This window comes from Ostrinia furnacalis, unplaced genomic scaffold (assembly GCF_004193835.3).
Source record: "Ostrinia furnacalis isolate ACB-3 unplaced genomic scaffold, ASM419383v2 OfSCF6054, whole genome shotgun sequence".
Taxonomy (NCBI): domain Eukaryota; kingdom Metazoa; phylum Arthropoda; class Insecta; order Lepidoptera; family Crambidae; genus Ostrinia; species Ostrinia furnacalis.
In genome coordinates, this window is record NW_021136293.1 from 531,075 (window position 1) to 544,430 (window position 13,356).

A 13,356-nucleotide genomic window follows, 5' to 3' on the forward strand; every position below is an offset into this window, starting at 1 on the left:
AAAGCCAACCTCCGACTCAATTTAATACCTTGTTTACCTATGGAAAGTTTTACATTTTTCCTTTTTTGCCATTACAAGTTAGATGGGATTAATTTATTCACCATCGTGTGGTCATTGAATTAGTTGCGATCACGATGCCAGTGATTTGCGCGTACGCAGAAACTTCTGCGTCAATGTATAGTCCACCTTAAATCCGGCTCGCAGTATGAATTCGCTTTAGTTTACCAACTTCCAGTTCGACATTATCTGCATGAATTTTGGGTTTCCCCCATAAATTCAAATCGATTTAGCTTCATAATAAATTATAAAATCTCATTTACCATAATGATTCTCTTTTCAAACATTTTTTATAAAATGTTGCAGATTCATTGTAGGAATGTAGGTATCTTGAAAATATACCTTTTGAGATTGCATTCTTGTCCTGAGTGAGTACATACTTTTTATATCACAGGATTGTGTTTAAAGGAACAATAAAGTCGGCTTTTTACCTATGGGAATAACAAGTTTTTTGACTAACTTTTTTCATGCAAAATACATTATGGATCCATAATATGGCGATCGATAAATAAACGATTACCTTGAACGATTCACGAAGGAAAGACAAAGGGGAAAAGGGGACAGTCATAGATTGTCCGTTTCCGTGTAAAAAAACTGCATACAAATGACATTTTGCAAAAGGAAACAACAATAAAACTGTTGCACTGCAATGTAGTAAGTATAACCTTATTATAGTCTAGTCCAGATTTATAAAAGCTGATTTGCTTTAAAATATGTCATTACTGCTAAAAAAGTAACAATTGAACTAAGGCTGAGTTGCACCACCTAACTTTGACCGCAACTTTGACGATAACCGATGTTTTTGTATGGAGTTTGACACATTTTTGACGTTTGTCTAAGTTAAAGTAAGATGGTGCAACCCAGCCTAAATATTCAATTTAGTTATAGTCTGAAAGCACACTCCTGCCCTCCTAAGAACGCCTTAAGAGTCCTTCGCCTTGACCGCTCAAGTTCACGAGCGATTAGACGATTTAACAGAAAATAGTTGATTATCATAACTAGAATTATGTGTTCTTTTAGTAGAATTGGGCTTTAGAAATTACTGTTATCAAATACTCATCAGCCTGAAAGCATCTAAAGCCACCCTTTAGAGTTCAAGCTTTTCGCCTTGAACTGTCAAGTTCAAGAGCCATTAGACGATATAACAGTTTACAAAAACAAATAGTACACTAAGTTCCAAGTTCTTTTAGTAGAGTTAGGCCTTAGAATTATTTTTAAATGGTATCAAATACGCATCAGCCTGAAAATGTTCAAGCCCTTCGCCATAAACTGTCAAGTTCACGAGCCATTAGATTAGCCGATTAAGTTAACAAAATTAGTAGACTTTAAGTTCTAAGTTCTTTTAGTAGATTGTGCCTAAAAATGTCAAATACCCATCAGCCTAAAAGCACCTAAACCCGCCCTAGAGTTCAAGCCCTTCGCCTTGAACTCTCAAGTTCGGGCGATTAGACCGAGTCGATATAACCGCCCGCGGCGAGGACGCGACAACAGTGGCGCTAGCGTGTCCTGCGCGCGAGTGCGGAGTGCGTGTTGTGATGTGCCTTTTGGTTTTGGAAATACGTTAACAATGTAAGTATTAGTGATGTGATGAAATATCTGTGGTTTAAAAATAAAAATTCGATAGGTTTTAATAGCGAAAAATTAAAGGATTTTTCAGGACAAATCCGGGAAGTGATATGGAAAGTTTAAACATAATGAAAGGTACACGTGGTGATTGTGAAAATTAAAATTTATCACTTTTTAAACAAGTAATGGTAAGATCCATGATCATCAAAACAACTGTTATAGAAGCTAAAAGGTAAACAAAAATAATAAAAACAGTGATTTTTGGACAGATTAATAATAGGGCTACTTATATTATTTCGAAATTATGCAGTACTATCTATCTAGTAATTGAGTAGTTTCTATCGATGTATTAAGAAATTCTCGCATTAAGTTAATTCACGTCATCAAACTAATTACAGCAGGTGATACAATTAACCTAACGATCTCTTCTCATTACACTACGAGTGATGACTAATCTATAAATCAAACTGGGTATATAATAAATAAATATTTAACATCAGGATATTAACTCTACATAATTATAAAATCATACATAAATCAAACAAAAACCATACATAATCGCCCATTAACTTTTATTGCCATTTTCTTCATAACCGATAAATCTCTAGTAATTTTCAGAAAAATGTATGATCTTGAATTTTATACAGTGAGCGTGAGTTAATAACAATAAGTGTCTACACGGTCTGCAAAACCAACATTTTATTAGGTAATGATAATAATTTGATGATAGAGCATAAAAAACTCATTATTATTATAAATTCGAAAAAACTTCACATAATAAGTAAAGTAACATAAACTATCAACTTTTAACGATAGCTATTCGTTAATATATGCGAAATAATATAAACAAAACTCAAAATTTATTAGATATCATCAATTACTAATGATTTACGGCCTTTCGTTGAAGTCAAGTTCGCGACTTCCAACCTGCGCGCACGCATGACCGTGAAATGATGATGATAAGGTTGGATAATCTAATTTTCAATCGCGAATTATCCTCTCATTGAAGATTAAGGATTTTAAAACAATTATCCTATGCAAAAACTGACAAAATCAGGTAATTTTACATAGAAGTATGAATTACTAATTAATATTAAATTGTTCTTGAAAGCATGGTCGATTTGTTTTGGTTCTTTGATTTATTATAATCTACTTTAGAATGCTAAAGTAGTCATTCGTTATTATTAGATAGAAACTTAGCACTGCTATTATTTTATGTGACTAAAATACGATACAATATTAGATAACTATATGTATAAACCTTCCATGAAACTTGTTTGTATTATTTGCCGAGAGATGTCACTGCACTTTGAGATGCGAAAAACTGTACCGCGGTGTCCAGAGTTTTTACCCCTATTATATATACCCTGGAGTGTTTTGACATAACAAGCAATAAATTGTCACCTANAAACAAGATTGCTGCTCAGGAACCCCAAAACGGGGAGGTTACTACGGCTGATACCAAGAAAGTTGGTGCTGTCATTTCCTGCACGTCTACAAGAAGCACTGTGGATTGTAGCCAGGTATTGCTAGCGACGGCACTTGTAGATACTGTAACTAAACACGGCCAAACCTATACGATTCGTGCTCTACTGGATCAAGGGTCCCAATCTTCTTTTATTACCGAGGCAACGGTTCGGTTATTGGGCTTGAAGAAGATACCAGCTAGAGGGCAGATAGTAGGAGTAGGTGGCACGAACGGGCTCACGACAAGATCTATGGTGGAAATAAAAATAGCATCACGGGTTGATCCAAACTTTATTATCACGGTGAAAGCTTACGTACTAGGTTCCATTACTTCGCTTTTGTCTAATCAAAAAATAACAGCGGAGGAATGGAAGGAGCTTGAAGACATTGTCCTCGCGGATCCGAGCTATTATACTTCTAACAGTGTGGATTTGTTGTTGGGGTCAGAAGTGTATAGCCGGGTAATTCAAAACGGAGTCATCAAGGGACCGCTTGGTTCACCACTCGCTCAGTGTTCGTCATTGGGGTGGATTCTGTCTGGTGTTGTTCACACGCACACGAAGCCCTCTGAAACAATAAATGTGATACATTGTAGCGTGGAGGATAGTCAGCTTCCAAAGAAGTTTTGTAAGCTAGAAGATGACATTCCGTTGCCAAAGAAAGAAACGTGTACAGAAGATCAAAAGTTACGTGAAGGATACTTTACCAGAAGTACTCGTAGAGATGACACTGGTCGACACATTGTGCGTCGTCCTCCGGTGAAGAACAAAGATCCCGATGTGAAGAATTCCTGGCAAACACCTGAAAAAAGAACGTATTCATTAGAACGAAGACTGAAGAACGGCGGTCTGAAACAGAAATACACAGAGGTTACTAGTGAATATGTTGACATGAATTTGGATCACGGTGAAGGTTCTCCAACGGCGGCTGAGAAGATATTGTCAGATTTTTATGTGGACGATCACATGATGGGTTGTGAAATGGTCGATCAGGGGATTCAACTTTACAGAGAAATGAATATGATGTTAGGTAAAGAAGAATGTGTGTTGCAAAATTTGACTACTAACAATGAAGATTCGGTAAAGACAATGAAAGAAGATGGTAAAGTAAGTCAACGGAAAGGAAACGAAGAAGGGCTGAAAAGGAAAACTAATAAAATAATAAAAAGTGGTGGTATTACCTGGAACCGAAGTGAAAATGTATACCGCAACAAGGTCGACGTGCAGACCTACGAAGAAACTGAAACAAAAAGAAAAGTTAAATATAAAAGGATACGCTGCTGGAGAATCGCGACGGGTACTCAACAACAGTAGAGATACAGAAGGCTATAGTTGCATGCCAATCTGAGAACTTTAGTGCTGATGTTGAAAGGTTAAGAGAACGTATACTTATCCAAACGTAGTTTTCTCCAGTTCTTGGTTCTTTTCTTGATGTAAACAACATGTTGAGAGTTGGTTGGAGACTTGAAAACTCACAGCTTCATAACGTCGTAAGGTGAAAAACATAGAGGTGGACTATGTTAATTCGTCAACCTAAAAGTTGGTGATTTAGTTGTCATAACGGTGGACAACTAGCTACGGGTCTTGGCTTAGTGGCAGGGTGATTGTGGTCCATCCCGGTAACGATGATGTTCTAGTTGTTAGTTTCAAGGGTAACAAATTTGTCTCCTTCCTAAAGCTAGCTTCCTAATTTTAGTTTATTTAGTTTTAAGGTTTTGATGTTTTGAGTAAGTATATTGAATATGTTTTGTTATTTTACGGTACAATAGTTTTTTAAATGGTTTATTTTTAATTTTATTGTTGATGTGTACCGTAACCTGTTTCATGGTGGGCGATGCATTCGCATTAAGTTTCATTGGGTTTATTTCGATTTTCCTGTTGTTAAGGACCTAGGAAGGTCCTTGGTGGGCGATATGTATAAACCTTCCATGAAACTTGTTTGTATTATTTGCCGAGAGATGTCACTGCACTTTGAGATGCGAAAAACTGTACCGCGGTGTCCAGAGTTTTTACCCCTATTATATATACCCTGGAGTGTTTTGACATAACAAGCAATAAATTGTCACCTAAATATTGACGTCTTATTTATACCTAGATAAGAGTCCCTTAAGTGCGCCGAGAGTATCCGTGGTTTATTCATAAACTATGGTTCCTGTAAAATTTTCAAGTACTGTAAAGATTCCTTATCAGATTGGATTTCTGTATATGTACATTGCACCTGTATTTGCCATCGAATATAAACAAAATTAGATTTTAGGGAAAAAGCTTACAAAAAGCTTAGCTTCTTGAAAGAAACAGGCAACGCATTGATAAGTATTCTGATACAAAATGAGTATCAATAAACTGATGAGGTCTTATCATCAGGTGCCCTAGTTACCCATTTTCCTTCTTCTTAAAAAAGAACACTTTAATTTCTGACCAAGGCATTAATTAATTTTCTACATGCAAATATATCTCCATTAATACGTTTCGATTGACACCATCCAGCTGGGCCATCCAAAATTCTTCACAGCTAGCAAGCCGTAAACAAAGATGTTTATTATCCGACCCTGTTCTGTGATTAACTCATGATTTCAGCAATAAAACAGCACTTCATGTGAGGGTCACTGACCTCAATTCCAAGATTAATCACGATCAGAATGAAGTAAACTTTGAAAATTTGTTTACGTGACGTGAAATGTCGTGATCTGATATCAACTGATTTTTTTAAGTAGCTTTTTTACTTTTACATACCTTAATGACTGAAATAATCATCATTCTATCTGAGAATAGAATCGAGAACCTTTGAATGCAGTGTTATTTGACATTTCCCCATTTCACTACAAGGGCTATCACGGAGACCCTTTTTGTTTTGATTTTCTATAGATAAATTAACCTGCTTGGCCTAATGGGCATGGTTGAAGAGATATGGCCGGAGAAAGCCTATATGCCTATAACTGATATGCTTAAGCATATCAGTTTGTACTACCTTTGTTTTGTAAGAAATACAACATTTTAATATGAAGTTATCAAGGAATTAATAATGCCCATTATGTTAACATTACACATAGATAATGTTATGTGTTAAACAATAATTGTATTTCCCGTATGATTGTTATTTAATTCATGCTTCTTTTCAAGGTTTACTTCTTTATTACAAAGAGAGACAGATTTCTATCGAGTACAAAAACGAATTCAAGTCGAGTGACAAGTGCGGAAAAGCACTGTATAATTATTGCATTTATTACGTAGTATCATATTACATAGAGGCTCGAATCAACGGATTTGTAAAGAAATGTTAACCAGAGGGCACAGTTAGCCTTTCGATCCTAGTTTTTTCAGACGCCTTTAGCATAATGCCTCACACCTCAGTTGTCAACTCATCAACTTTGACTCAGAAGTCATATCGCGGATTTGCCACCACCAATCAATTGACGTACTTTTTAAAACTGTCAAAACGAGACACGAGACTCTCACATTTTGTATGGCAATACTAGCCAGTGACGTCACTTTTTTACTCAATTGAACTACTTTTTTCAATTACAATGAAGTAGGAAAAGTTGTGCTTTAGAATTATTGGGGAGTGGTGGCAGATACCCAATTAAAAATGACTACTTCTAAAGGAGAACAACCACTTTCTATGAAGCGTTGGGCCCAGTACTAAGTTATTTGTACAGCTACAAATTTTATGTCGTTTTTATGCCTTCATAAACTAGTTTATTATTGTGTTTATTTGAGGTTGCTAACTAGTGTCATTCTCGAGAAAACTAAATTAGAAAAAAACTAGAAAAAATGTTACTTTTATACAAAATCAAGTCGTCAGTTACCCAAATCGCAAGCAGAATCCGTTAGAAATAGCATAAAATGTTATTAATCGATAGTTTTATTTCTTCTTCTTCTTTTAATTAGTTTTAATTCAACAAGCATTCGCAACAGTCTCATCCTTTAGATTTTAGATCCTTTAGACATACTCTCTAATCTGTGGTCTCATCTGTGATTCGCAAGTGACATTGCTGCATTGACAGATGACAAAACGAATTATTATTTTCATTCATTATTTCATTCAATCATTTTAGTTTTGTCATCTGTCAGTACAAACCTTCTTAAAGATCAAATACACTGAATTGTCCCACCCGTGACATTGACAGGGGGCGCCACCGTCAATACCGGATCGCTGGTTCCGATTTTTGCCATGTTAGAAACTATATAGTTGAACGATGGTGGCGCCCCCCTGTCAATGAGTTTGGTGGGACAGTATAGTGTATTGAGTCTTTAATCGATTGACTTTTAACGTTCCATTTTACGTTATCTTAGATTAAATCATTAATTCGTTTTTATTATTGTATACGACTTACGACATCAGTTAAAATTATCATTTTTACCGTAAAATACTCCCTAATGTATGCGTAATATAATATCAAAAACCTACCAATGTACAACTCTGTACAAACTTGGGCCCAAAATGGTTGTTCTCCTTTAAAACTCACCATGACATAATTCAAATTTCATACATTTACCTACCTACATTGAAACAAAAATGAAAAAAAGTCATATTTAAGGCCATTTGAAAAGATTTTTTTACATAAAATATGCTATTTGCGTTCGAACAGTGCCAATGCCAAAAAGCCAATGTCAAATTGATTTCGTTTCGAAAAAACTGAAGTTACATTTAAAGTAAAGTTGGAGGTAAGATACTTAGTAGGCCAGTTTCTCTGTGAGAGGATTCCGAGATTTTCGAGCGATGCTAGCCCACCATCGGCCTGGTCATCCCTTTCAACCAGGTGAGATGCAAGCCAAGAGCTTCCTGGTTGTGGAAAAAAACAGACTACCCACAGAGTAAAGATGGTATAGACTTTTAGTCGAAAGTTCCATACATTTTAATAAGCTGGGTTAGTTGTGGTTTAGTAATAAAAATCAAGTTTGTTGTCGTTGACTACAGTCCTGTGTTGCCGGTCAGAATAAAGAAGAAAAGCACCAAGATCAATCGCAACTTACTGATTTCAAACTCGATATAACTGGATGACTCATTCAATTTAATTACGGCGGGAAAACCGCTGCCCGCCCAAGGAAACTGATACGTCACAACGCAACAAGTTAACAAAGCTACTTATAACGTTGCGTGACTGCCGCGTCTGACGTCACTGCTATTGGTGCAACAAAACAAAGGTAAACAAAAGCAAAACTGTCTAGACTACCTGAAGTAGGACTCAAACTCGAGACATTTATCTGACCGGGCGACTTCGCTAGCCACTGAGCTACCAAGACATTGTATTGGTTACACTGATTACTACATTGATACCTTAACTTCGAAATCCTCCTATGTTCTTCTGATTAATTTCGTTGCGGGTTAACTTAACTTAATTTAACTTTCCCCGGGACAAAATTGACCTTCACTGGTTAGGTTTTTGTTGGCGGTCAAGCTGTAGATCCTGGCTACACAGGAGTTGCAGCGGTGGGAACGAGAGGTAGGAGTCCCGTGATTAAATTGATACAACCCGGGTCAGACTATGGGAACGACTCGATAACTCCTTTGATACTCCGTGGACCCGTGTTAAGATAATTGAGTTCTAGATACAATTTCCAGGTGGAAAATACAAATTACATCGTATTACTCTTATTATCTCATTATTTTTATGTATGTTTCCAGTTCGATGAAGACATTGCAGGTTTAATTCAATAATAATAGTCTAAATAGAAATGCCAGATAAGTTCCTATCTGGGACTTATCAGCAAGTGGTGAAGAAGGCCCAAGATTTCAACTTTATAAAACAACCATTTATTATCAAAATTCAAATTAACGAAACTATATTACTAGGTGATAAAATAACCTTTTTATCTTCATTACATAGAAACTGTTGCATATAAATGCAGGTATTTGCTAAGTAATTGCATTTCTCACTACTGATACCAATAGATAACAGTTGGTGAAATTTTCGTAACGGCTCTATGTGATAAATAGCCAACTTTGGTTAACTTAACAGAAATGTCACCATACTCCGGTGCATGTAAGTCCATTTTTTTCTTATATTAATTTATGGTATTTAGAAAAAAACATATACTTAAACTCATCTTTCCGGATCCGACCGCAATCGGATCAGCATCAAAAATCGCGTTTATACACAATGAATACCACATTGGAAGAATCACAGCAGCAGTGATACTGCTGAGTAAACGAATAAATCCTTTTATATCTATCTACCTGATTCTTCTTGCCAGCTATAGCGGCTTGGAACAATTTATTCTACATAATATTGCCTTATACGCATTTGTTACCGACTACAACAATCACTCGTACAACAAAGTCATCGAGCAATCCAGTTATCACGTTATTCCACTAATTATTTCTCGAGAAAGAAGATTAGCTGCCAGTTGTAGTACACCTGACAATCATCTGCAATCATACCCCAGTATTAATATTGTTCTCGAAGCTGTTGAATCGTTAAATACGTGTTTGATAATAAACCAGAATCAAGGCAACGCTGAAACTGATCTGTGTCATTGAAAGGCTAATTGTAAACCTACTATGCTATTTTACATAAACGCTTCCTGAAGTAACTTGAAATTTCATCGTATGACGTAGATTCAGTTGCTAGTCTTAACAACATAATAATTGACCTCTGTCAGTATGTTACGTTATAAACAATCGATGTCTACTTTCGCGATTAATTCATATGTCAATTTTAAGATGTCATAAACTTAAGTTTTGTGTGGTTTAGAGTAGGCGCACACCGTTGATTTTTCGTCGGCCGATAGTTTAGTCGGGCTGTTGATCAGTATGGGCATGTATGGGAGTGCGCACACTACGCCGATTCGATTTGGCCGATTCTTCATACAGTTTGAAATCGAGCACAACTATCGGCCAACTAAAAATCAACGGTGTGCGCCTACTCTTACAATAGACATCATCGATTTATTTACCTATTTGTCTACGAGTATAAGAACAGTCAAAAACATACCCATAGGTGAAACTTACAGTGATTTACAAAATATACTAACTGCTTATCGACATTGTGTTCTTTCAGTTAAAACATTTTAAGGTTCCACGAACATATAATAGCTTCAGCGATAATTTGGAGCTAAAGGAGGTCAATCGGTTTATCTAGTGCACTAACTGAATTTATAATTAAAGGACTAACGAACGAATATGGAATTAGGTCACCATGTTAAAAACTGAATAAATTGTATATCTGATGGGAAAATAAAATAATATTATTTCTTTACGTACATTTCACAGCGCATTCATATCCATTCATATTTTATATCCAGTCTAGGATCGCAGTCTGTGTATATTAAAATTCATAGGCATGCCTCCTTATAAATAAATACCAAGGATATCTTTGTTCGTAGTAAACTCGGCCTCGATTATACTTTGAATGTACATGCAATATGTCCAATCGTACTACAAAGGTCTTTAAACTGTTCTCTTATCGATTTCAGATGAGTCGTCGTTACGATACGCCTTCAGTGTTCGCGGCGCTATGGGTGCTGTTCACCGTGCTTCTGCCCAGCGGCACACAGAACGTCAACCCCATAGGATCATTGCTGAACTTCTTACACGAGGGCACAGATCAGCTGAATAGGGAACCGCCAGATCAGCCCAATCTGCTCCCCGAATACGACTTCATCATCGTGGGCGCTGGCACGGCCGGCTGCGTCATAGCGAACAGACTATCAGAGATACCCGACTGGAAAGTGCTACTGGTCGAAGCTGGTGTCAACGAAAACTTCATCATGGACATCCCTGTCCTTGCCAACTACCTACAATTCACGCAAGCTAACTGGAAATATAAAACGAAACCATCCAACAAGTACTGCGCCGGGTTCGAAAACAAACAATGCAACTGGCCACGAGGAAAAGTCATGGGAGGATCAAGTGTCTTGAACTACATGATCTACACTAGAGGAAGTCAGCAAGACTATGACGGCTGGAGAGATATGGGCAACGATGGATGGGGATGGGACGAAGTATTACCGTATTTCAAGAAAATAGAAAACTTCAACATTCCCGCCCATGATGACCCTAAATATCACGGTCACAACGGCTACTTGAATGTGGAACACGCTCCTTACCGTACTTCCAAAGGCAAAGCATGGATCAAAGGAGCTCAAGAACTAGGTTTTAAATATAACGACTATAACGGTGAAAATCCATCAGGCGCGTCCTTTTTACAACTTTCCATGAAAAATGGCACTAGACATAGCTCAAATAGAGCTTATTTATATCCGATCAATGGACGAAAAAACCTCCATATAACCAAAGCTAGTATGGTAACTAAGCTAATTTTTGATGAAACCAAAACTAAAGTAATAGGTGTAGAATTAGAAAAACATAGTAGAAAATACAAAATATTAGCAACTAACGAAGTTATATTATCAGCAGGAGCTTTAAACACTCCTCAATTGCTCATGCTTTCGGGAATAGGTCCAAGAAGTCATTTGGAATCTATGAAAATCAAAGTCGTGAAAGACTTGCCCGTGGGATATAATTTGATGGACCACATCGCAGCAGGCGGACTTCAGTTCGTTGTTAGACCACAAAACTTCAGTTTGAACACTGAATACATTCTCAATCACTTGGATATAGTATTCAAATGGATGAACACGCATAAAGGGCCGCTCTCAGTACCAGGCGGCTGCGAGGCGCTCGTATTTATGGACTTGAAGGACAAGTTTAACAAAACGGCGTGGCCAGACATGGAATTACTCTTCATTGGTTCAGGTCTAAACGGAGATCCTATGCTGCAATATAACTTTGGCTTTGACGAACGCATTTACGCAGAAACATTCGGTCCCATGGGTAAGACTGAGTCTTTTATGGTGTTCCCGATGTTGATGCGCCCAAAATCCAAAGGGAGAGTGTTGCTACAGAGTAGGAATCCCAAAGTCCACCCGACACTTATACCGAATTATTTTGAGTATAAGGAAGATTTGCAGAAGATTGTAGAAGGCATGAAAGTAGCTATAGACATTGCTAGACAGCCATCGATGAGAAAACTTGGTGCAAAGCTGTATGATGTACCGATAGCTGATTGTTTAGAATATGGACCATTTGGTAGTGATGAGTACTTTGCGTGTCACGCTCAGATGTTTACCTTCACGATTTACCACCAGAGTGGGACATGTAAAATGGGGGTAGAAAATGACCCATCTTCGGTGGTGGATTCTCGATTACGAGTTCACGGGATTGGTAAACTAAGGGTGATAGACGCTAGTATAATGCCTGAAATCGTATCAGCACATACAAATGCTCCAGTTTACATGATAGCAGAGAAGGGATCGGATATGATTAAACAGGATTGGGGAAAATTATAATAGTAATTAGCTTTAACTTATTTAATATTTATGATATGATAATACCCTATCTGTGATGTGATTTAGCATTATGTAGAAAATAAATGTAGAATAAGTAAATTAATAGTAATGTTACAAAATAGAGAAAGTCCTTATTTATAAACAATCAATATTTATGTAGCAATTTCACTGAGCAATATAATTGCGAAAAATGTGTCATGTTTACAAAAGATAACACAAAGTATAAGAAACCCAGTTAATTAGATGATATCTGATATTTTCTTAACAATGAGTAAGAAAAAGTAAGAATTCAAGCCTAAATGAAAGTTACTATACTACTTAGTTACCTAATATCTGTCAAGTACTCTTTGGTTACTCTAAGTTTTAATTTATTACATAATGCCATATTTTGAAAGTCTACCTTACATTCTTTAAACGTTAGAGTACGAATCTTAAAGCTGGTTAGCAACTTCTTAATACTCATAGCACAAACATGTATGTTTTTTCAATTATATAACTGATAGTGCAATACAATATTTTGTAAAAGACAAAGAATAAATACATAATTACATAATAATGTACATGTTTTCTTTCAAGCCCCTAGCCACATGTTGCTAAACACGGGTCTGAAAATTATGACCTCAATTTTCCCTTAACCATGCTGAAATTCAGCCTTTTCAGCCATGCTAATTAAATAGGCTTTAGCAATTTTCGCGGAACTTCGCGCACTTGAAACAGACGACAGGCGTGCAACCGCTTATGACCAAAAATAAATAGCGATTAGCGACATCTATCGGAGGTACGACACGCTTTGGGTCGCTGAGCCATCAGAGTGTAAGTAAGCAATCTTACAATGAGATAATAAGACTGAGGTAGAGATGAAGATATCCTGAAACACGACATCTACCTCTGAAGTCGTCTAGCTAGGCTCAAAGCTTTTTAGATTATCATCATGGGGAGAGAATTGGACAAAAGACTAAAACAATAGACATATCTA

General features: G+C 36.7%; 2 protein-coding genes across 5 annotated transcripts in view; one reads left to right on the top strand and one right to left on the bottom strand.

The window, feature by feature from the left end:
- Positions 1-13,356, bottom strand: part of Flo2 (flotillin-2) — a 267,627-nt gene that overhangs the window by 230,533 nt on the left and 23,738 nt on the right. The gene's annotated exons all lie outside the window — the stretch shown is intronic.
- LOC114361911 (glucose dehydrogenase [FAD, quinone]) lies at positions 1,536-12,898 on the top strand. The gene is made up of 2 exons (XM_028317125.1): positions 1,536-1,626; positions 10,506-12,898. The coding sequence occupies exon 2, from the start codon at positions 10,506-10,508 to the stop codon at positions 12,378-12,380; it is 1,875 nt and encodes a 624-aa protein (XP_028172926.1). The 5' UTR covers positions 1,536-1,626; the 3' UTR covers positions 12,381-12,898.